Source organism: Danio rerio, chromosome 13 (assembly GCF_049306965.1).
Source record: "Danio rerio strain Tuebingen ecotype United States chromosome 13, GRCz12tu, whole genome shotgun sequence".
In the NCBI taxonomy this organism is placed as follows: Eukaryota; Metazoa; Chordata; class Actinopteri; order Cypriniformes; family Danionidae; genus Danio; species Danio rerio.
Genome location: NC_133188.1, coordinates 132,501 through 155,000, shown reverse-complemented (window position 1 = coordinate 155,000; position 22,500 = coordinate 132,501). Strand labels below are relative to the sequence as shown.

Sequence of the window (22,500 nt, the reverse complement as noted above, 5' to 3'; positions counted from 1 at the left end):
GACTCTTGTGCGCATGCGCAGCTCGGACAAACACACTGGAGATTTACATTATAATTATAACATATGCAAAGTTTTAAATCGCTTAGTGAAAACAGTTTTGCATTCCTGTGTTGTACATTACAGTGTGATTCGATTAATTTAATTTGGGTCCTAATAAAGTTCCTTTAGTTAAAATCCATGAGTTTTAATTCAGTGTTTATTCATTAAGGTTAGTGAAGAAAATACAGCCCTTTACTGTTTACACACGGTGCATACCTGTTAACAATTAAGCACAACTCTGGATATTAATGAGGAATTAGAAAATTACGACCTATGATTATTAAATTCTGTATGATTGTTAATGATAGTAAATATTATATAATTATTGTATGACTATTATTATTATTATTATTATTATTATTATTATTTTTATATCATATTATTTAGTGTTACATTTTAATTTTATTTATTTTTCAGAAACTAAACAGACACTAACATGTAAGTTTAAGGATCACCGTTTGGCCAAAATAATCATTTATTGTGATATGAAATATATTAATACTTTGTCACTATTTTAATATATTTAATAATCAAATGATTTTCATATTTTCAGAATTACAGTAATTATTACTCTTAAAATAATGAAATACTGTATTATTTCAACCCAATCTGGGGTAAAATTGACAAACCAAAACACTGGGTTAATTAATTATTTTCTCATTTAACCCAATGTTTTAGTCTGAGCATATATACCCAATTATAGTGATGATGTATATTTAATTATACATTAGAATAAGTGTTTATCTTGACATGAATGTTCTGCTGAATGTCGGTGTTTACAGGCCTGCTCCTTTACCTGTTTATTTTTACACGAACGAATTAAAAGACATCTGCGATTATTCTTATTTCTATCAAATCCTATGAGTAAAGTTCATTTGATGCAAACACAGGAATGTGAAGTGTCGTTTTCTGGCCCAGACATTAAAATAGTCTGAAGGATCGAAAGTGTTTTCTGCAGGTGAATCATTTTATTTTTGATTATAGCTTAATGCGTGTTGCTGAAGTGTAAATGGATCCAATAACGCAAACGGCACCGTCAACACTCACAGCACTAGTGCAGCAGGTCTGTGGACAGGTTTACTAAAGCAATGAGTACAGATGATTTATATTCAATTAAATGATGTTACAGTTTGCGGAATCTGTGCAGAAGCTCGTTAAACCGTGTAAAAAACAGGCTAATAGTAAACACTGAGTCAGATGTGTGCATGAGGCTTTATAATTATATTTTAAGGATTAAATTAATTATGTTAATTTCATGGTGTTTGTGAAAATGCTGCAAAACTGCTACACTGCGGTAAAATAATGTTTATTTCAGGCTGATCGTCTGATTATTCGATGTGCGCTTGCAGTGTAAATGATTACGGTGGTTACTATATAGCCTAACTTTATCCTACTGCTGTTGTAATCAATACTAATAATTATTACATTATTAAATTGGACGTCATATCTGCTGTAGATGTAAACGCGGCCTGAGCGGCGTACACGGAAATGCTGGGTTATTTAACCCCACACTGAGTAAAATATGGACCGACCCAAACATCAGGTTAAATTTGGTCCTATTTGTTTAATTTTTTAAAATAACCCAGCAGTTGGGTTAGTCCCTATTACACCCAGAAATAAGCCAACATTATTTAGAGCGCAAATGATGAGATGGGCATGATTTCAGCTTTTACTTTTGAGTCCTGGTGAATACGGGATTATTGGTTTAACAGCAGAATTTCAGTATTTATGTCTTTTATGCGAGGCCTGACTTTATCCGACTTTAAATAAACCTTAAACAATGCCATTTAACTGATCAAACAGCACTGTGTTTAATAAACCTCTATAAAATAATAACTGTCTTTTCCCCATTGATTTATTTAGGAAACCTTCCCATTTAATTTGTATTTGTGTATTTAGCGACACAGAAAAACAAATTGTCACAAACAATTTATATGTCGAATTTGAACAAATAAATTACATTGAGTAATGTTTATCTTAATTTGTTTGTTTAAATTCAGCCCAAATAAATTGTTTCCAAAAACTCAACTTAAAATGATTTACAAAACCCAAGGAATCATCTTTGAATATCTGTTTTCAGTGTATTAGCTACGAATAATGCTTTTTTTATTTATTTGTTTGTTTTTCCTTATCTTAGTATCTATATTTCTCATGTGTAGCTTTCCACATTTTTGTTTTCAAAGTTAACACCATAAACAAACAAAATAAAACTCAAATAATCTAAACCCGTGTGATTTCTCGTTTCGCCTGTGCGCAGGACTCATCACTGAGCCTAATCTTCTGCGCTTCACAGACTCGGAGGCCTTATAAACACACAACACTATAAAACTGCATTAATGATAGTTATAATAATTCTGTGCTGCATGTGAAAAATGCATTTTCGGCATTATAAATCGAGTCTTCTTCGAGACGTTTTCTCCTTCAGCTCTTTTAAAGACACGGCAGCTCGGCATTACTGTGGCTTTAATTAATTAATTTCAAAATAGACAAATGAAACTAGCATTTACCAGCAGATTAATACTGATCTGTGAAGAAAACCGGTCTTTATACCCATCAAATCAAGGGTTTATGTAGTTATTAATTCAGTAAATAAAACAGACTAATTTAAAAAGACTGAATAAATGAGTCATTTGAATGTTTCTGTGATGTGAGATTACTAACTGCGTCCTGCCTGTCTTTAAAGGATTTTTACAATTAACAAATCTGCTTTTAATGTATTTATTTATTCAGCAGTAAACCATGTTTGTAAACCAAGATTAATTTATTGTTGAACCAGCACACACACAACCCAAATGCACAACATAAAGAAAACACTGGAATGATCCTGTGCTGCAGCTACTTTTCTCCACTTTAATTAAATATGCTCCTAACACACATCTCAGCTTCACACTGACCAAACAAAGATCCTTTATAAAGTGTTTAATGTTGTAAATATAAAGGGTTTTCTCTCAGTGAAGCATGCAGCTTCTCCTCCTGTTAAAAGTGCAGAACTTTACTACAACAACAACAGCTGAATGTGGCATAGTGATGTGCGGATCTGCAGTTGTTTAGCGGCCTCAGAGCAGCCTGAGATGCTGAACCGAGCAGCAGAAGAGCTTCAGTCTGCCCAGTCCTTCCCTGCTTTATTACTCCTTCATAAGAGTGTTATTTCACGCCACCCCGAATGATTGACTTTAAGCTAATCCGTTTGTTTTGTGGGCTGTTCTTGGCACCGAATGTTTCGTAAATTGTGTGTAAATGTGGGCCTGCATGAGTGAACTGCTGCGAGTCTCTCAATAATCCGGCGTTCCCTCATTTAATGAAAAGACGAAAATAAAACATCAGAGCCGCCATGATGTTTCTGTGCATGATGGCATCACCAATGACCTGCTGAACACATCATACACACACACACACACACACACACACACACACACACACACACCATAATCTTCCCATAATGCAGCATCTGCAAGGGTCTGCACACTCTTTATGAAACCTGAGAAAAATCAAATAAACTAATAAACATTCTCTCTCTCTCTTATATTTATAGTGGAGTTCACCACATAACACTCTGGAGCAATTTATAGTAAATGGTTTATTGTTTTTGAACCAAAATTGGTAAAGTAATACATCAATAATATAAACAAATAATACTATGATAAACTATAGGGCATATTACCACATACACACTGTAATAAAGTGTGTGTACAATATTCACATCAGCTACTGCTTAGTTTGGACATATGTAATATAAACAGTGCTGCTATATACAGTTTACTCTCTACATGGTTCAAAAACACCATTATTTACTATAAATGACTGTTTTCCATGCGGTTACCGCAATATTTCCAGCCAGACTGCTGCTGATCATGGATAATAACAGACACAGATAAAGCATAAATTAATTCCTCCTCATACAGAAACATAAATCTACATAAATAATGTGTGCTCCTGGGTTGTCCTAATAACCGAATGTTGGGTCATATGGAAAACCCGGGTTTTGGGTTAGTAATTTAACATTTAATGGAAACCAAAAAACACCCAACTTTGTGTTAAAACATTCTGGATGCCGTTAAATGTGTAGTGTGTGTGTGTGTGTGTGTGTGTGTGTCCTGTACACTGTGTTGAGTTGTGAGCATGTATTCCGCCTCTGCGCGCTTCAGACCTGGATCAGATCTTCTTCTGTTGGACACTGGATGAGAAGCTGAAAGCTGAAAGCTGTAATGAGCTCTAGAGTATTCCTGCAGGGTGTTTATGGAAGTCAGAGATGGGTTTCACCTTTAAAAATCTCTTATTTAGTGTTCAACAGAAGAGTAAACCAACACAATCTTTGACCGCGCTGAGGGAGGGTAAATAGTGAGTATATTCTCATTTTTGAGTGAACAACCCCTGTACTGGACACACTCCACCGGCCGCTGCGCGCAGAGCTGTAGGAGCTGCTCATCAGCTGAGCTCTGGGCTCTCCTCATCACCAACTTCCGCCACGAGTTTACAATGAATCTGGCGAGAGTCTGTCGTGGTGGGCCAGAGCTGGTAAAGCGGCGGCCCCGGTGGGTGTGAAGGGCCCGAGCGCTGTCCGGAGGCTCTGCGGGGCCCCGAGCGCGCCCTGCAGCCCCGGCGCGGGTAAGAGTCCCGACGGCACTGATAACAAACCAACGGGAGACGAACTCATCCCGTAACCGTTCGACAGACCGAGAGCACCGCTGGATCCCCCGAGAACGGCCCGCGGGGCTTCCCGGCTGCCCAGGTGCTCGACTCCGTGGACGAAAGAACCGTAACCGTGAGCCTGATTTAGAAATCCGTGCGACGTCCCGTTATAATGCGGATGATGATGATGATGGTGTAAAGATAATAAAGGAGATAACTGCCAGTATAGAGGATTGTTCGCCGTTTCCGTTATTCCATGCAACCCCAGAGGAGAAAACCGGAGTCCGCGTTTGATCGCCAGTTTCCCGCGGGATGTCGCCGAGCGTCGGCGGAGTTTCCCGGTGGTTCCTCCGATAAAGACATCGTCGCTCGACGGGTCCAGCATCCAGTAGTTCCCTTTCCCGGGGTCGTCGTAATGCCGTGGCACTTTAACGAAACATTTATTCAGACTCAAATTGTGCCGAATGGAGTTCTGCCAGCCCTGCTTGTGCTCCCGGTAAAACGGAAAGTTCTTCATGATGAACTCGTAGATCCCGTTAAGCGTCAGCCTCTTCTCCGGGCTCTGTCGGATCGCCATCATGATCAGCGCGTTGTAGCTGAACGGAGGTTTGTCGAGTTTGACGGGTTTCCCGGCGTCTTCTGCGTCTTTGGCTTTCTCTGAGCTGCGCTCTTCAGACGGCGGGTCGGTCACCGGGCTGCTGTCCGCCGGTGTGCCGCTTTTACCGGGCAGCAGGAGACTCGTGATGCTGAAGGAGCTCAGCTTCTGCAGCGCCAGAGACTCTTTCTGCTCCATGGCGCTTCGGTGACTCTTTTGTGGAGTTGGTTTGGAGATAAAGGTCAGGACATCATCTGAGGGACGCGCTCGGGGACGGAGAGCCGGAACTGGACTGATCAATCCGGTAATTAAGGAGGATCCGCGGCCCGTTTGATCACCGGGAGGAGGAGGAGCCTTTGAGGAGCATGATCTTCAGCCCGAGCATCAAAACACGGACGCAGATGACTGAAAAACACTGTTTTATTAAACACACACACAGACACACACACACACACACACACACACACACACACACACACACACACACACACACACACTCACACTCTTTATCCTGGGCCAACAGATCCAGAAAGGTCACGGATCCTCAAACAGTGTTCTGAAACTTTAACACATTTGGGATTTGGGATATTGTGTTTGGTTTATTGTGTTTGGGATATTGTGTTTGGTTTATTGTGTTTGAATTATCTAGTTAATATTTACAGTCCGTTTTGTGTCTATTGCAGATTGATCTTAATTTGTGACTTTTGTGAGTTTAGGTTATCTTTAATTAGTGATTAATATCATGTTTTGGTGCTGTTTTACTCTGAGTTTCTTGTGTGGAAATGGGTTTAGTTGTTCTGGCAGACTCACTCTATCTGCAGATGTCTCTGCGCTACAGGGAGATTCACCCAAACTGAACACCCTGTCATCATTTACTCCTCATTTACTCATCATTTATTCATCATTTACTGGTTTCAAACTTTTCTGAGTTTCTTTCTTTGAACACTAAAGGAGATATTTTGAAGAATGCTGTAAACCTGTAACCAGTCTCTGGTATTTGTTTTTCCTGTGGAAGTGAAGGTCTTCAGCATTCCTTAAATTATCTTCTTTCGTATGAAGGTTAAAAACCACTTGAGGGAGAGTAAAGAGTGAATGTTTTAGGTGAACTATTAACAATGAGATGATTATGATGGTGAAAATGAGATAAGAGGATTAATTACAGACAAACCACTAATGCACATTCACATTAATTATTCTGATAACTTCCTGTAATGAAATGCTAATATATGCCTGCTATTCTGACAATGCCGTCACATTTTGTAGGAAGTTAAATCATTAAAATGTATTGAAATATTTAATAATGCAAATGAGGCACTAAAACAGCGCTGTTCACACACACGCACACACACACACGCACACACACACACACACACACTGCAGCGGGTTTGATTTGTGTTGTGGTTTGAGACACTTGATCGATACACACTTCAGGTTTACACACCATTTTAATTTACAGTGTAAAATGCAGGGATCCACACAACTCAGTCATATTGTATCAACACTAATAGATTAACTTGTAAGATGTATGTGCATTAAACATAAAATATTAAGTTGTCCTTAATGAAATCTCAAGAATTGTGTTGCTTCAGCTCATTTTAAATAAATAGTTTGAACGAGCAGAAATAAATATATATATTGAGTGCATCTAGTCTTTAAGAATTGATTTCTGCTTATTAATTGTATGTAAAAAAACATCCCATAGTTTAAACAAGTTGTTATTTAATTAGAATACTTCAATAACTCAATTTTGATAATGTCAGACAGAACTTTATATTTCTAGGTGACGCATTATTCCAGCTGTAAAGCCATGCAGATATCATTTAAAGCGTGAATTAAGTTGTTTACATTTTAAGACTTTTTATTTAAAAAAAAAAAAAAAAATTCTGTTACACGCATATACTGTTTGCTATGGAATGTAAAAACTTTGCAGCTCAACATCTTAAGATCATTCAGAACACAGAGAGAACCGTATAATTCCCTAGCCTGATCTCACGAGAAAACGTAAGTATTTTACATTTTGCCAGGCTAATTCGTACGAATTCGTACGAGTTCAGTCGTACGAAATGGTACGATTTTAAAAAGGAGGCGTGGCACCTGACCCAACCCCTAACCCCAACCGTCATTGGGGGATAAGCAAATCGTACTAAATTGTACGAATTAGATCGTACGTATTCATACGAATTAGCCACTAAATCAAAAAGTTACGAATTGCCGTGAGATTGTGTTGAATTCCAGCTGACGCGCTGTATATCTGAAACAGGACTGCTGATGTTGAATGTTGATTGTGTTTGTCTGCTCGGCTGTCCTCATGTTCGTATATGTGCTGTTGTTTTCTCTCGTGTTTGAGAGGATTTAAATCATTAATTTAGTCTCCTGCATATTGTCTAGTCGATCTTTTGTTCAATGCAGAATCTTGTTTATCATTTTAATGTGAGTAATTCAGTATTTTCTCGCGTGCACTGTGTGTATTTAACCGAGTGTCATTTCCTAAAGTATATGTGCATTATTACCATCTTAAAGATGAGTTAAAAATCTAATCAGACTGAATATTCATTCAAAATAAAAACTCTAAATGAGCAGTAAGCGCATATATTTGCCGTACAGGGGTTATACATGATGGCAGTATTGTTGTTTTTTCGTTCAGAAGTTTCTCCGATTTGTCTTTTGAATTGCAATTAAACATTTCCCCGTCTGCATTAGACAAATGTCATTAATATTAACGTTAATTGTAATGTTAAACATGTCATTAATGGATCATAATTGTGGCACAAATATTAGACCAAATAATCTGATAAATAAATACTGAACTCTGCTACTGAAGTAAACATGCGATGATGATCAATGAGTTGTGCAGTGAAGCTGTTGTCTGATTGGATATCCGTGAACCACGTGACGCGGGAGATCAAAGCCGCACGCAACTGTTTGTCATTGGCTCATTTCACAGTATTAATGACTGATATCCGCCGTGTGTGTGGAGGAGCACAGAGCATCACTAATACCGCATCTGTCGAGTCTTCACAGCAGAATATCAGTGTTCATCACAGATGCTGAGATGATATCGGAATTCTTCTGTAAATCTAAATCAATAAATCATATAAAGGCACATAACTCAATCAAATATTACTGCAGGTGTTCTGATCTGATATCTGATGTAATCAGACAACTCCGCAAAGGGCTTATACAGATTGATTAATATTAAATAGCTAATGTCTTAACAAGGCTGGATTCATTTGATGAAAGCAGGTGAGGAGCAGATCAACTGGGTTTTGCTGAGTGATCATGATAATTATGACATTATACTCATCATTAATTACAGAATCAACACTATTATGTTGACTTTTCGTATGAAACGTGTTTAAACAGCAGAATAATCTAATGTCTGAGCTGTACAGGGCTCTGCTGCTGCATTATCTTCACTGTATCGCTGAGTTTAATGGTGAAAGAGTGAATCTGGCGAGCAGTTGTATTTCCCAGCAGTTCTCAGTGTTTGCCAGAACATTATTTACGTAAAGAAAACGCATCTAAAACTAAATTCAGCTAATAAAATGACAGATACAGCTGATATGGCAGGAGAAGAGCTCCACAAGCAGCTCTATTAGTGTAAAGCCAGAGCTTCTGCAGGTTTCATCAAGTCAAGTTTAACACTTTTAACACCCTTTTAAGACCAGAATGACACATTAGACTCATACAGGAGTAAACACTGACGGGTTTAAATCAGTTTGTCAGATAATTGTCTTCAGTTTTAGGGAATTTAGTGGGGGATTTGCTGTAAAATGTCCAACTGCTGTTGGTAATTATATCTGTTTGCAATAGAAACTAAAATATAAAGAAGATAAGGTTGTATTGAGATGTATTGCTGGCGATTGGATGTTGCTCCGACTGAGGATCTTGAACTTGGACAGCAGAATTAAGAGCTGTTTAATATGATTTCAGGCCTACACACAGTAAACATGTTTTCATTACTGAATAAATAGAATCATAATTATATCAACATTTAAAAACATTAAAAAGCAATCAGCTAGAGACACATTACTGCAGTTTACCCGAGTGAACAGTGGGCTTTATTCTTATAGCTGCTTATACCTTACAGCTGTTATAAATGGGGTTTTGAGAAAAGATTGGGAAAATAATCCTATTATTATGTTTAAAAATGTAAAGTCTTGAGTGTGCTTATTTTGCTTACTGATATAATAATGTAATTTGATTTGTTCTTCCGTGCTTTAGAATAGGCTAACTTATATCCCATATCCCAGAGCAGTCGTCATCTGAAACACAGCGCAGCGCAGCGCGGCGCTCCCTCTAGTGGAGCAGTGGAGCTACTGCACATCAACACAGCAGCAGTCCGGCACTCGCAGCTGTTGAATACACACCTGCTCGCATAGGCTGCACCCTAGTAGGCGTGAAAGGGCGGAGTTAAAGATTATAGAATATAGAATGAGTCTTGTTTGTTTGTTTGTTTGTTTAATTGCTTATTTATTTATTAGCCTACTTATTTTGTATGTTTGCTTATTTTCTAAAGGATTTTATTTTCTGTTTTTGAGATGATTTCCACAAGACAGACAATAACATGTATAATCACATTACAATTTAACATTTCAGAATTAAAAATGTAAAAAATAAAGATAAACCTTCTGCATTATCACAAAAATAAACGTGAAGTAATTTAAAGCAAAGCTCATAATTGTACACCATAATAATCCCTCCACAGCTCAACAAATAAAGAGACAAGTATCTGAGCAGCTAAATTAATATTATTACTTTAACCAGTCTCTAAAATAAATAAATAAATAAATAAATAATAATAAAATTGTTTCTGAAAAGAGCTTTAACTGTAAATGACTGAACATCTTCATCATCATCATCATCATCATCAGTTCAGGAATAAAGGATTGTGAACGGCTGTTGCTTTCCGACACACAACAAGCACAAACAGCGCCCTCTGCTGGAGGAGCCAGCCAATCACCACAGCTGGAGGAGCCAGCCAATCACCACAGCTGGAGGAGTCAACCAATCACCACAGCTGGAGGAGCCAGCCAATCACCACAGCTGGAGGAGCCAGCCAATCACCACAGCTGGAGGAGTCAGCCAATCACCACAGCTGGAGGGAAGCAGCCAATCGCGGTATGTGATTGTGTCATGAAGTACTGATCTCTGATCAGCTGACGGACTGTTTGTGGGGGTGACGCAGTGGCGCAGTGGGTTCCACAATCGCCTCACAGCAAGAAGGTCTCTGGTTTGAGTCTCGGCTGGGTCAGTTGGTGTTTCTGTGTGGAGTTTGCATGTTCTCCCCATGTTGGCGTGGGTTTCCTTCGGGTGCTCTGGTTTCCCCCACAGTCCAAACACATGCATATGAGAGTAACTAAGTGTGTATGGGTGTTTCCCAGTACTGGGTTGCAGCTGGAAGGGCATCTGCTGTGTAAAACATGTGCTGGAATAGTTGGCTGTTGGTGTGTGTGTGTGTGTGACATTTGTGTGTGTTTGTAATTTGTGCGTTATTGGGTGTTTGTGTTGTGTTTGTGTGTGTGTGTGTGTGTGTGTGTGTGTGTGATTTGTGTGCACATTTTGTGTGTGTGAAATAGATGTGTGCATGTCTGTGTGATTAACTTGTGTCTAAACTGTGTGTGTGTATGAGTGTGTCTGTCTGATGTGTTTGTGATGTGTCTGTGTATGATGTGTGTGTGTGTGTGTGTGTGTGGTATTCTGAATGAGTGTCATGTTGTGTCTGTGGGTGGAGCCTTAGACCTGCTGGTGTCTGATTGGCTGATGTGTGTAGAGCATCTGGAGGGAAGAGATGCGGGCTCAGTGTGTGTGTGTGTGTCTGAAGTGAGGAGCATCAGGACGGCTGAGCATCATGAAGGTGAGTGTGTGTGTGTGTGTGTGTGTGTGTGTGTGTGTGTGTGTGTTAATGTACAGATCAGTAGTGTAGGGTGAGCTGCTCAGACTCTATCACTACAATAACTCAGTGTGTGATCAGACTCAGAGGTGTGAGGCGGTGTGGTGTGTGTGGTGTGTGTGATCTCCCTCTTCAGTCGCAGCATCACTGTGCTTCTGTTCTAGTCACGCTGTCTGTTTCAGCAGATCAGCAGTGTGTATTACTGTCAGCGGTCAGCGCAGGCACTGCTCAGTGCGTGATGCTGTCAGTGTGTGTGTGAGCTTTACAGCACGTGTGTGTGTGTGTGTGTGTGTGTGTGTGTGTGTGTGTGACTCTCCTGAAAGCAGCAGCAGCAGCACATCGCTCAGCTCAGCTCAGATCCTAAATAAAGTCAGCAGCAGACGCTTGGAGAATGAAAGACTGAGACTACAGCAGTCACTCAGAGTCTTCTCCTGATGTTCTAGAGTGTAACATGTCTTCATCAGATTAACCCTTGACTGAGTGCAGCGGCTGCTGTCTGCATCATCCTGGCGTCTCCATTGCTGTGAACAGACGAATGCTTGTCGCTGGAGTCTCGTGTTGTTCACACACTGTGTAAGTCAGATGTAATAGGAGTTGTGCAGGCCGCTCCGGTAGGAAAGATCTCATCAATCTGATATCCACCGGCTGGATGTACATTATGCTGATTATTACACGCCTGCTGGACACACAACTACACTACAGACACTGAAGCCTGATCTGAGCTGTAGTGAAGCTTGCAGAAAGACCAACAGCTGGATGCAGCATACACCAACACACTCATCATCATCATCATCATCATCATCATCAGCAGTGTTTATTGATTTATTGATTATGATCATATTTAGCCACATGATCAGCGGAGTGGCAGATGCGCATATATACAGAGGACAGTTCAGATATATAAATAATCCATCATGAAGAAGCAAATCAACAGAGACACTTACCCACACTGCTGACTACTGTACTCTGATGATCCAGCTTCACTGTCTTTCCACATCCGGGAGAGTTACGGTGTGGAGAAGCCCCACAGAAGCGGCCCACCCAGACTGCTGATGCCCAGAGTCAAGCATGTGGGGTCACTGATGGTTTGGGCTCAATATCATGGCTTTCTCTAGACAGAATACTGGTGCTGGATGGGCGCTGGGTCACTGCCGAAGACTACCCAATCATTCTGGAGGAGCATGTGACCCAATGGTTCAAACCCTGTATTCTTAGGGTGGTGTGAATCAGGATGTACCAATACACAGCACAGGTAGAGCGGTCTGATGAACATGACGGTGAAGCTGAACATCTCCCATGGCCTGCACAGTACCCAGATTAAACATTATTGAGCACTTTGGGCTGTTTTGGAGGAGTGAGTGAGGGAAGGTTTTCCTCCAGCAGCATCAGTAGTGACCTGAACACTATTCTGAAGAAGAACAGCTCACAACCCCTCTGACCACTGTGCAGGACTCCTGTCTACATCAACTGCTGAAGTCCAGGCCATGTTCCGCTCTCCATCCCCTCTCGTATGTGGTGGTAAGTGTCCTTGTTAATTAGTTTCTCTGATGGCTTATTTATGTGTCTGAAGTGAACTGATCCAGAGTCTGTGGCCTTCACTGAAGCTCAGCTCTCGCTCTGGGTCTCAGCTCTGCTTAATGCAGCTTTAATTGACGTATTGATCAGGAGCTTCCAGCCTACGATCAATACACAGCTCTGAGACAGACGGTCTCCTCCTGCAAAGCTGAAGAGCTGAGATCTGCTGGAGACTCCAGACTGAGGAAAACACCGATTATTCCAGTCTCTGACAGATGAGGAGGAGCAGAGAAGATATCAGACGATATGAGAGAGCATCAGAGTCCTCATGTGTTCTGCTCAGATCTACACGTACTCTAGAAGTGCTGGTGGTGGAGTTATTCATCTTCTGTTTGTTCTTTGTTGTCTTTGTCATCTCTATATTCTACATTTCTCTGTCTGATGTGAAGCAGTGTGGGCAGTTGGACTCGCAGGTAACAGTATTAGTCAATACCGGCTGCAGAACTGCTGAAGCACTGCTGTGTTTAGTGGAACACTTACACTTACAGGGTCCAGTCACACAAAAACTGAACATCCTGACATCATTTACTCCCTCTACATTCGTCACAATCCTGTTAGTAAACCTTCATTTTGTGTGAACCGACCCTTAAACTCCTAAAAGCCTGCCAGGTACACCTCACTGCTGCTGTGTGTTATTCACTGTACACCTGTAGAGCTGCAGTGCACACACACACACACACACACACACACACACACACACACACACACACACACACACACACACACACACACACAGATGAGCAGGTGTTTGAGGGTGTTTCTGATGGTGTGTGTGTGTGTTCTGGTCTTGCAGTCGCAGCACAAGTGTGTGGTGGTGTTTGCGCTGGTGTGCTGCTGCGCTGTGCTGATCGCGCTCATATTCTCCGCTGTGGACGTTTGGGGAGACGAGGAGGAATCCTTCAATGAGGGCCAGTGTGGACGCAGCTGCCGGTGAGAACACACACACACACACACACACACACACACACACACGCACACACACACACACAGTCTCCATTTAAACACACTCCTGCATTTTATCAGTGTAATATTCTTGTTTTGGAGCGCTGCTTTGCTTGATGTGATGGTGTGTGTACTCTGCATTTCTCTGATGTTGGATTATGATGGGATGTATTTAGTTATATGTGATGTGCACTTGCTGTGTGCATTATTCATCAGTGCACTTCTGAATGTGATGTTTGGCTGTTATTAGAAATGTGCATGTTGTTCTCCTGGCGTCTGCGGTTGAGTAATGAAATGAGCAGCAGCAGTGTGTGTGCTTTAATGCTGGAGCTGTAGAGAGCGAGTCCTCCATGTGTCTGCACGGCTCACACTGATTTAAAGAGATGGAGATCACTGCTATCATCTACTCGTCCTCCTCATGTCTGAGTATCTTCTGCTCCTGCTGCGGAGGTCAGTGTCTGCTTAATCCAGCACTCTTCACAGTATCTTCTCTTGTGTCTAAGAAGAAAGAAACTCATCAACGTTTACAGTGAGGAGATGTTCATGTGTCCAAATCAGATTTTAAATAGGATATCGGTCCAAACAGAGGTCACAATTCACAGCATTAACAAAGCATTAACCATCACTACTAGCTTAATAAACCCTTCATTAGCTGTTTATTAGGAGTTATTAAGCTGGACGCTGCACTGAAATAAATACTATGCTAGATTTACTTGATATAGTTCAGCAGTTCTGCATCCCTCTGTCAAAGCCGTTTCCACATTAAGCTTAAAGCAGTATTAGCTAAAGGTCTTTAGTTGGTGAAGCTGAATTTATATTCTAGCAAATGGCCAAATGCTCAAACATGTTGGTCGGTGTAACCCAATATTTTAAGAAGTTTTTGTTTACAAATTTAAGTTATTTCTACCATTATAGTTCTGTTTAATCAATTATACAATCTAAAGCTCATTTGAATTAGAAATGTTTAATTCTTTAACTTTAAAATACTCAGTCACTCATCAGTTAACTTACAGTTGGCTATACATTATAAAGGGTGGCAGAAACAACAGATAACAGAGTTAAAGTACTTCTTTATTAGACAAATGCTTCTTAAAACATGTCTTAAAACATTTGTAGTTGTTCAAAAATGTACTGCTTTAATAGAATCAGTTGTTCATAAACTGTTGTTGGAGTTTTCTTAAAATTAGCGTTCAAAGCTGTGCTTCTCAAACATTCACCGGCCACCAAAACTGAAAAAGATAAGAGATCAGAAACATGACTGGCTGTCACGGTGGCGCAGTGGGCAGCACAATCACCTCACAGCAAGAAGGTCTCTGGTTTGAGTCTCGGCTGGGTCAGTTGGTGTTTCTGTGTGGAGTTTGCATGTTCTCCCCGTGTTGGTGTGGGTTTCCTCCGGGTGCTCCGGTTTCCCCCACAGTCCAAACACATGCGCTATAGGGGAACTGATCAACTACACTGGCCGTAGTGCATGAGTGTGCGTGTGTGTGTGCGTGTGTGTGTGTGTGTGTGTGTGTGTGTAAAGATAGTTCAGAGCCTGTATTGATTTGAGCTCTTCAGTGTTGGGCAGGGAGCGAGTAACGTGACTCTCAGGATATTCTCTTACACACACTCAGGATCTGTAACCGGAGAGAGGAGCCGTGATCAGATCTAGATGGTTTAGCAGGAGAGCATCAGCAGACGAGCGCTGAATGATGAAGATGAAGATGATGATGATGATGGAGTAATGCACGAGCTCCACTTTACCATCACACACACACTTCACCAGCGCAGCTCTCCACAGAACTCTATGGATGCGGTGTGCTTTGGCATGGGTCTCTGCCAGCGCTCTGCAGCGTGTTTATTCTGAGGACAGGCGTGTGACGAGTGTTCAGGGTGTTCATCATGGACGTCCATCTGAAATTCACTCCTGTAGTTAAATTGAAAATGAATGTGAACCTCTCTGCTTCATGAGCTCTAAGGCTGCGTCTCAATCAGCTCCATATGTTGCTCATCAGACAGTAGTGTGCACTAGTGAGGGCAAGGAAACGTTTGATGGTTCATGTTTTCAGGTTCAGATCAGATGTTGATTCAGACATGATCAATCACTCGTGTGTATCAGGAAAACATGTTGACTTCAGGAGCTCCACCTGTCCTGATGTTTGTGGATGCGGAGCGTCTGCATCTGCGGTCACACCAGCGGCACACTGAAGGCAATGCACACTTCTGTATATGAGTGTGTGTGTGTGTGTGTATGTGTGTGTTCATTACCATTCACCACACTGCTGTCTGTCTGTGTGTGTGTGTATGTGTGTGTGTGTATTGCTGTATTTACCTCCATCAGTGTATATGAGTGTGTTGTCTACAGGCCTGAGTGTGTGTGTGTGTGTGTGTTGTGGAGGTGTTGTGTTTCTGCTATTGATCTGTGTATTCCGGGTCTTTGTGACCTGATTCTGTCTGTTGCAGCCAGATATGAGTTTCTCCAGCTGAATCGCTGTCAGGATGATAAATAAACACTTCTGGATGTGATTTATCAGGGGAGAAGTGTCGCAGTGACCCTTCCTAGGGCAGCACAATACGGCGTTTCAGCTTTAATATCGCAGTGTGTGAACTTACACAAGTAACATCACAACATCTGCAATGAGGAGCCGGGTTATGATTAACCAGAAACACAGTTCAGAACACGTGCACAGATTTCAGGTAAACATCTGAGCATATGAAATGATCAAATTACTACAGTTCCTACAATGAAGACTGACCTGAACATAACCTGAATATAACCTAAACATAACTAGAACATAACCTGAATATAACTTCAGCTAACATGAACATAACCCTAACATGACCAAAACATAACTGGATCCTGAACATAACTAGATCATAACCTGAATATAACCTCAACAAAACCAGAACATAAATCTTAACATAATCTGAATATAACCCAAACATATGCATAAACTGAACATGGCCAAAACATAACCTAAACATAACTTCAGCTAACCTGAACATAAACTGAACATAACTAGATCCTGATCATAACCTGAGCTAGTATACATAACCTGAACATAACTAGAACATGACCTGAACATAACTTCAGCTCACCCTATAACCACAACATAAACTCAACACAGTCAGAACATAGCCTAGAACAGAACCAGGCCTGGAGCAGTGTTGCTAAATAGGAATGATTAAGCCCACGCTGCCTTCATGGTACTTTAAACCCAGAATTGGTGCAAACTAAACTGAACGTATCTGGGTAGCCAGCCGAAACGATGAGATCGATACATGACAGAGTAAGCAAATACTATCCCACACAAGCACAACACCCTGAGCAGGAGACAGCACCAAACACCTGGCCAGTGATGTCATGCAGATCTGCATATGAGGAGACTCGGTACATCTCTTATTGAAGTGTCGTGATCAGACTGCAGCATCCTGAGCTGATGACCGCTGTGTTCTCCTGCTCTCGCAGAGTTCTGCTGCTGGAGAATATCCCTGAAGACGTCTCTCTGCCCTATGAAGACAGCGTTTCTCTGAGATCTGCTCTGGGGGATCTGCTGGACCAGGCCCGCCGCTCTGTGGAGATCGTGTCTCCGAGATGGACTCTCAATTCATCAGACCAAACACACCTTGCTCAGGCCAGACAGGTGACGAACAGATCTGAGCGCTTCAGTATCAACAGCAGAACATGAGTGATGAGGGAGTAACGTGAACACTGGACATCACGCTATTATGAACCAATGAGGAGTTAACTGCAGCGTGTGTGTGTGTGTGTGTGTGTGTGTGTCTGTGTGTGTTGTGCAGGGTCAGCTGTTGCTCCATCAGCTCATCTCTCTGCGCTCTCGATCCGTCAGTGTGAGGGTGGTCAGTGGACTCTCAAACTCCTCCGAGCTCAACACACTCGCTAGAAGGGGTCAGTACAGGGCTTTATCCAGCAAAACACACTGAAATACTCCAGGAACGTTTGTTTAGTGTGTGTGTGTGTGTGTTGGTGCAGGTGCAGATGTGCATTACCTGAACATGAAGACCCTCACTAAAGGTGAGCTCAGCTCCTCCTTCTGGATAGTGGACCGTAAACACCTGTACATGGGCAGCGCCGGCATGGACTGGAGATCCCTGTCCACGGTAAACAACCGCTCGACACGTGCACACACACACACACACACACACACGAACAGTGTTTGGGTGCTGGAGTTCTGCACTAATGTGAACAGTGAGGTCTCCTGCAGTCAGTCTGAGCGCAGGGTTAGAGCAGTGTTCAGTTACGCTCTCATCTGATCATCGCTCTGTTTCCTCCGGCCGTGTGCTGCGCTGCTGTGTGATGTGATCAATTTGCCAAGTGGGAAGAAATTCTGGATTAACATCAGTATTGAACACCAGAGCTGTATAATATAACCCATCCTGATCCCTAACCCTAGATTATTCCCAGTCCAGAGTGGGTCAACAGCTGATCCCAGTGATGCAGAACACAGACCCTGACATGCACCGATAACAGATCCCTTAAACCTGACTGGCTGACTGTAATGCTGATCCAGGATCAGTTGTTCTCTGAGATGGAGGCGCTGTTCTTGATGGTGTGTTCTTCCTGCAGATGAAGGAGTTTGGGCTGGTGCTGCTGGACTGCAGCTGCCTGGTGGCGGATCTGCACCGGGTTTTCAGCCTGTACTGGCAGCTGCAGTATAAGGAGTTTGTGCCGTCGCTGTGGTCCAAGAAGCTGAGCGCTCTGACCAGCCGGGACCAGAACCTCCGTCTGCAGCTGGACGACACCGAAGCGCAGGTCTACATCTCCGTGAGTCCCCGTCTGACAGCACACACTCTTCTCATTGGTGGAGAGAGATCACATGCTCATCTACTGCACCGAGAGGACTGCGGGTGTAGACTTACAGATGTAGATGTCTCGTTTGATTAAAGCGGACACTGGCGTTATTAGTCAGCATGAAATGGAAGTAAAGATTGTCAGATTTTCCCAAATCACGACACACATACTGAAACCACAAATAATGAAGTGCCTTCCTGGGTGGGTGATGCTGACAACATGGAGGAAGACTTTACTAAAGCTCCACCCTAAAGGACTGATAGCCCCGCCCATAAAGTGCTGATAACCCCACCCTAAATGACTGATAACCCCGCCCTAAATGACTGATAACCCCGCCCCATATCACTCATATCCCTGCCCTAAATGACAAATAGTCCCACCCTAAATGACTGATAACCCCGCCCTAAATAACTGATAACCCCACCCCTAAATGACTGATAACCCCGCCCTAAATAACTGATAACCCCACCCCTAAATGACTGATAACCCCACCCTAAATAACTGATAACCCCGCCCTAAATGACTGATAACTCCGCCCTAAATGACTGATAACCCCCCCCCTAAATAACTGATAACCCCGTCCTAAATGACTGATAACCCCGCCCTGAATGACTGATAACCCCACCCCTAAATGACTGATAACCCCACCCTAAATAACTGATAACCCCGCCCTAAATGACTGATAACTCCGCCCTAAATGACTGATAACCCCCCCCCTAAATAACTGATAACCCCGCCCTAAATGACTGATAACCCCGCCCTGAATGACTGAGCGTTAATGACTGACTGGCGTTAATATTCTGCTCAGTGATGAAGCCGAGCATGTTCGTGTTTTCTAGACTTCTCCAGATGTTTTCTGCACTCGAGAGCGGACCAAAGACCTGGAGGCCATCAGCAGAGTGATCCAGGAGGCCCAGAGCTTCATCTACATCTCCATCCCTGACTACCTGCCCCTGCTGAACCGCAGCCAGCTCAGGTGAGTGTGTTCAGAGAAGACCCGGAGTCAAACCAGCCCACAGAGAGCTGAAGACAGAGTTCTGCACGTTACAACGGGGGACAGAGTCGGGGGCAGCAACCCTGCTCCTGGACATTCACCTTCCTGCAGAGATCAGCTACAACCCTGATCAAACACACCTGAAGCAGCTAACAGGAGCTAAAGCAGCACCTGATGATTACAGACAGGTGTGTGTGTGTGTGTGTGTTTGATCAGGGCTGGACTCTGCAGGTAGGCGGATCTCCAGGAGCAGAGCTGCAGCCCCCGACTCTATAACATGACGGCAGCTCCAGTGTCTACATCAGTGTTTATCTGCTGACACACACTCACCAGCCTGCAGTCAGTTCATGTGTGTCTGTCTCTGTATGGATGCATGTGTGTGTGTGTGTGTGTGTGTGTATGCATGTATCTGTCTCTCTCTGTGTGTGTGTGTGTGTGTGTGTGTGTGTGTATGCATCTGTCTCTGTATGCATGTGTGTGCATGCATCTGTCTGTGTGTGCGTGTGTGTGTCAGGTACTGGTCTGGGATTGACAGTATGCTGCGTGAGGCTCTTCTGGTGAAGAGCGGCATCAGTGTGCGTGTGTTGGTCAGCTGTTGGACACACACACACCCGCTGACACACAACACACTCTGGTCACTGCAGAACCTGTGCTTTCAGACCCTCAGCTGCTCAGTGGAGGCCGTGAGTACACACACACACACACACATGTAGGGATATGGAGCTGTAATGCGCTCTAAACCTGCCGGAACTACTTTAGCTGTGCCTTTATCTGATGATAACCGAACCCTAGAGAGTGCTGATCAGCCAATCAGAGTGCAGTGTTCATCTTGCCTGTAGTGTGTGTTGAGCTGGTGTTTGTGTGCTGTTGCAGCGCTTCTTCAGTCTCCCGCAGCCGGACACATTGAACCGCAGCAGATTCGTGCTGACGGACACATCACTGTACATCGGTGAGAGCAGAGCTTCTCCATCCACACACACACACACACACACACACACACACATACACACACACACACTGGGCTGCATTCTGCACTCCTCACTCATGCTGGTGTGTGTGTGTGTGTTTCAGGCAGTCAGAGCTGGATGGGCAGTGAGTTTGTGTCCAGTGCTGGCGTGGGGCTGGTCATCCGGCAGCAGCAGCAGGGGAACAGCAGCAGTGTGCTGCAGCGCATCAGGGCAGTGTTTGACAGAGACTGGCACTCACAGTACAGCAGACCACTGCACACCACACACAGCCCAGCATGCACAGCTCACACACACTCAGACTGAGCACAGCAACACACACATCTCCTTTCTTTATGGTCATGTCTATGTTTCTTCTATAGGGTCATGTTTATTTTTCTTTGTTGGAAAATGTCTCTTCTATATATCTCTATAGGGTCACGTCTCTTTTTTTCTAGTGTCATGTATGTGTTTCTACAGGGTCATGTCTATTTCTCTCTATAGGGTCACATCTGATTTTCTCTCTATAGGGTCATGCCTTTATATTTATATAGGGTCACATTTCTTTCTATAGGGTCACTGTTCGTTTTCTTTGTATAGGGTCACGACTCTATCTTTCTATAGGGGGTTGTCTCTTTGTCTTTCTATAGGCCCATGCCTCTTTATCATACTATAGCATTCTGTTCTGTATAGCATAGCATGTTCTATATAGGGTCATGAGTCTGCCTTTCTATAGGGTCACATCTGTGTCTATCTGTTGACCGTATGCTCCAGCTCTTTCTGCAGTTGTTCCTGAACTCCTGGGTTAGGCCAAATAGGAATAACAAAGTGCTGTAAAAGCTCAAACTACTCGCTCTACAAACAAGTGTGTTTGACCATACAGACAAATGTCCAGTATAATAACACAATACTAGTTTGGATCATCAAAGATAAGCATGATGAGCATGATGAGCTGTTCTTCCACAGTTAAAGTAGAGATCTAATAGCTGCGTCCGCTCGTGCATGAAAGAATCAGCTCAACATGGTGGATATTCTGTATAGTCACGCACCGTATCGTTAATCTTTTTATAGGTGGGTTTATTAAATCTCTCCACAGATTATCATAGTCCACCTTGTTTTGGCATCCTGAATATGTGCAGAGATCAGTGTGTGTGTACAGCAGCCTCTCACAGAAGATGCACAAAACCAGAGTCTGAGGTATGAACATCTTTTAACAAAACTCAATGGATTTGCAACAGGAGACGTTCACTGCATGAGGCACTTTGATTATTTATGAATGTGCATTATTGGGCAAATTGATCAAATCATGGTAGAGCTGGAAAGAGCCAGAAGATTAAAAACACACCTGACTGCTGGAGACACCTGAGGAGTAAACCCATCCAGACCACACACTCCTCCATCCATCTCCTCTTCCAGGAGAACAGCTGAAGAATTCTCAACTAATCGTGCCGATTTAACCACAGAATAAACATCGACTGATTCTTGAGGTAGACGATCTGCAGATGTACGCCACACAACTAGACGTGCTCCTTTGTACGGTGCTGATCAGATCAGTTGTCAGTGGCTTGTTTCTCTAACTGCTCTCTCTAGCTGGTGTAGCAGCACTTCTGCTGTGCATTGCCTCTCCATGCTGAACGCTTCTTCATTTGTAGGTCACTTTGGACAGCAGCGTCTGCTCAACTACCTAATGTAAATGTCAAATATAATAAAAACAGGAGAAGCAAACCAATGAGGCGTGTGGGATGTCACTGAAAGAAACTTGAAAGAGTTGCAGCACAACATTTTCATCAAGACACACACACACACACACACACACACACACACACACACACACACACACCGCAGCAGGAGTGAACATCTGCTCATGTCTCATCTACTGGAACAGCACAGAACACTCAGGCAGGTGTGTTGAGGCCGGTTGGAGCTAGACTCAGCAGGACTGAGATTGGTGACCCCTGATGATGTGTAACGTCTTGAAGTGACAGTGCTGAGTGTGTGCAGGTTAAACGCTCTGTAAGATGTAGTGTACAGTAATAATTTTCCATATCGAGTTTTCTTCACACGCTTTCTCCTCCACAGCTCAGCTGATCGGGCTTT

General features: G+C 42.8%; 2 protein-coding genes across 6 annotated transcripts in view; one reads left to right on the top strand and one right to left on the bottom strand.

The window, feature by feature from the left end:
- Positions 1-22,132, top strand: part of LOC108192002 (inactive phospholipase D5-like) — a 31,961-nt gene extending 9,829 nt beyond the window's left edge. For 3 of the 5 annotated variants that reach the window (XM_073920418.1, XM_073920421.1, XM_073920420.1), the window contains exons 3-11: positions 13,525-13,661; positions 17,122-17,296; positions 17,454-17,562; positions 17,647-17,774; positions 18,241-18,438; positions 19,305-19,441; positions 19,974-20,142; positions 20,333-20,408; positions 20,531-22,132. In XM_073920418.1, the coding sequence (XP_073776519.1) occupies positions 13,525-13,661; positions 17,122-17,296; positions 17,454-17,562; positions 17,647-17,774; positions 18,241-18,438; positions 19,305-19,441; positions 19,974-20,142; positions 20,333-20,408; positions 20,531-20,730 (1,329 nt within the window). In that variant the 3' untranslated portion in view covers positions 20,731-22,132. Of the gene's footprint in view, positions 1-11,064; positions 11,121-13,524; positions 13,662-16,115; positions 16,350-17,121; positions 17,297-17,453; positions 17,563-17,646; positions 17,775-18,240; positions 18,439-19,304; positions 19,442-19,973; positions 20,143-20,332; positions 20,409-20,530 lie in introns of those variants that run through there. The other 2 variants (XM_073920419.1, XM_073920422.1) reach the window with 2 other exon arrangements.
- On the bottom strand, positions 2,782-5,541 carry foxg1d (forkhead box G1d). Its single transcript, NM_001122624.1, is given in 1 exon segment — positions 2,782-5,541. A coding segment is annotated over 1 exon segment (951 nt). The 5' UTR covers positions 5,462-5,541; the 3' UTR covers positions 2,782-4,510.
- Positions 22,133-22,500: the final 368 nt, after the last annotated feature.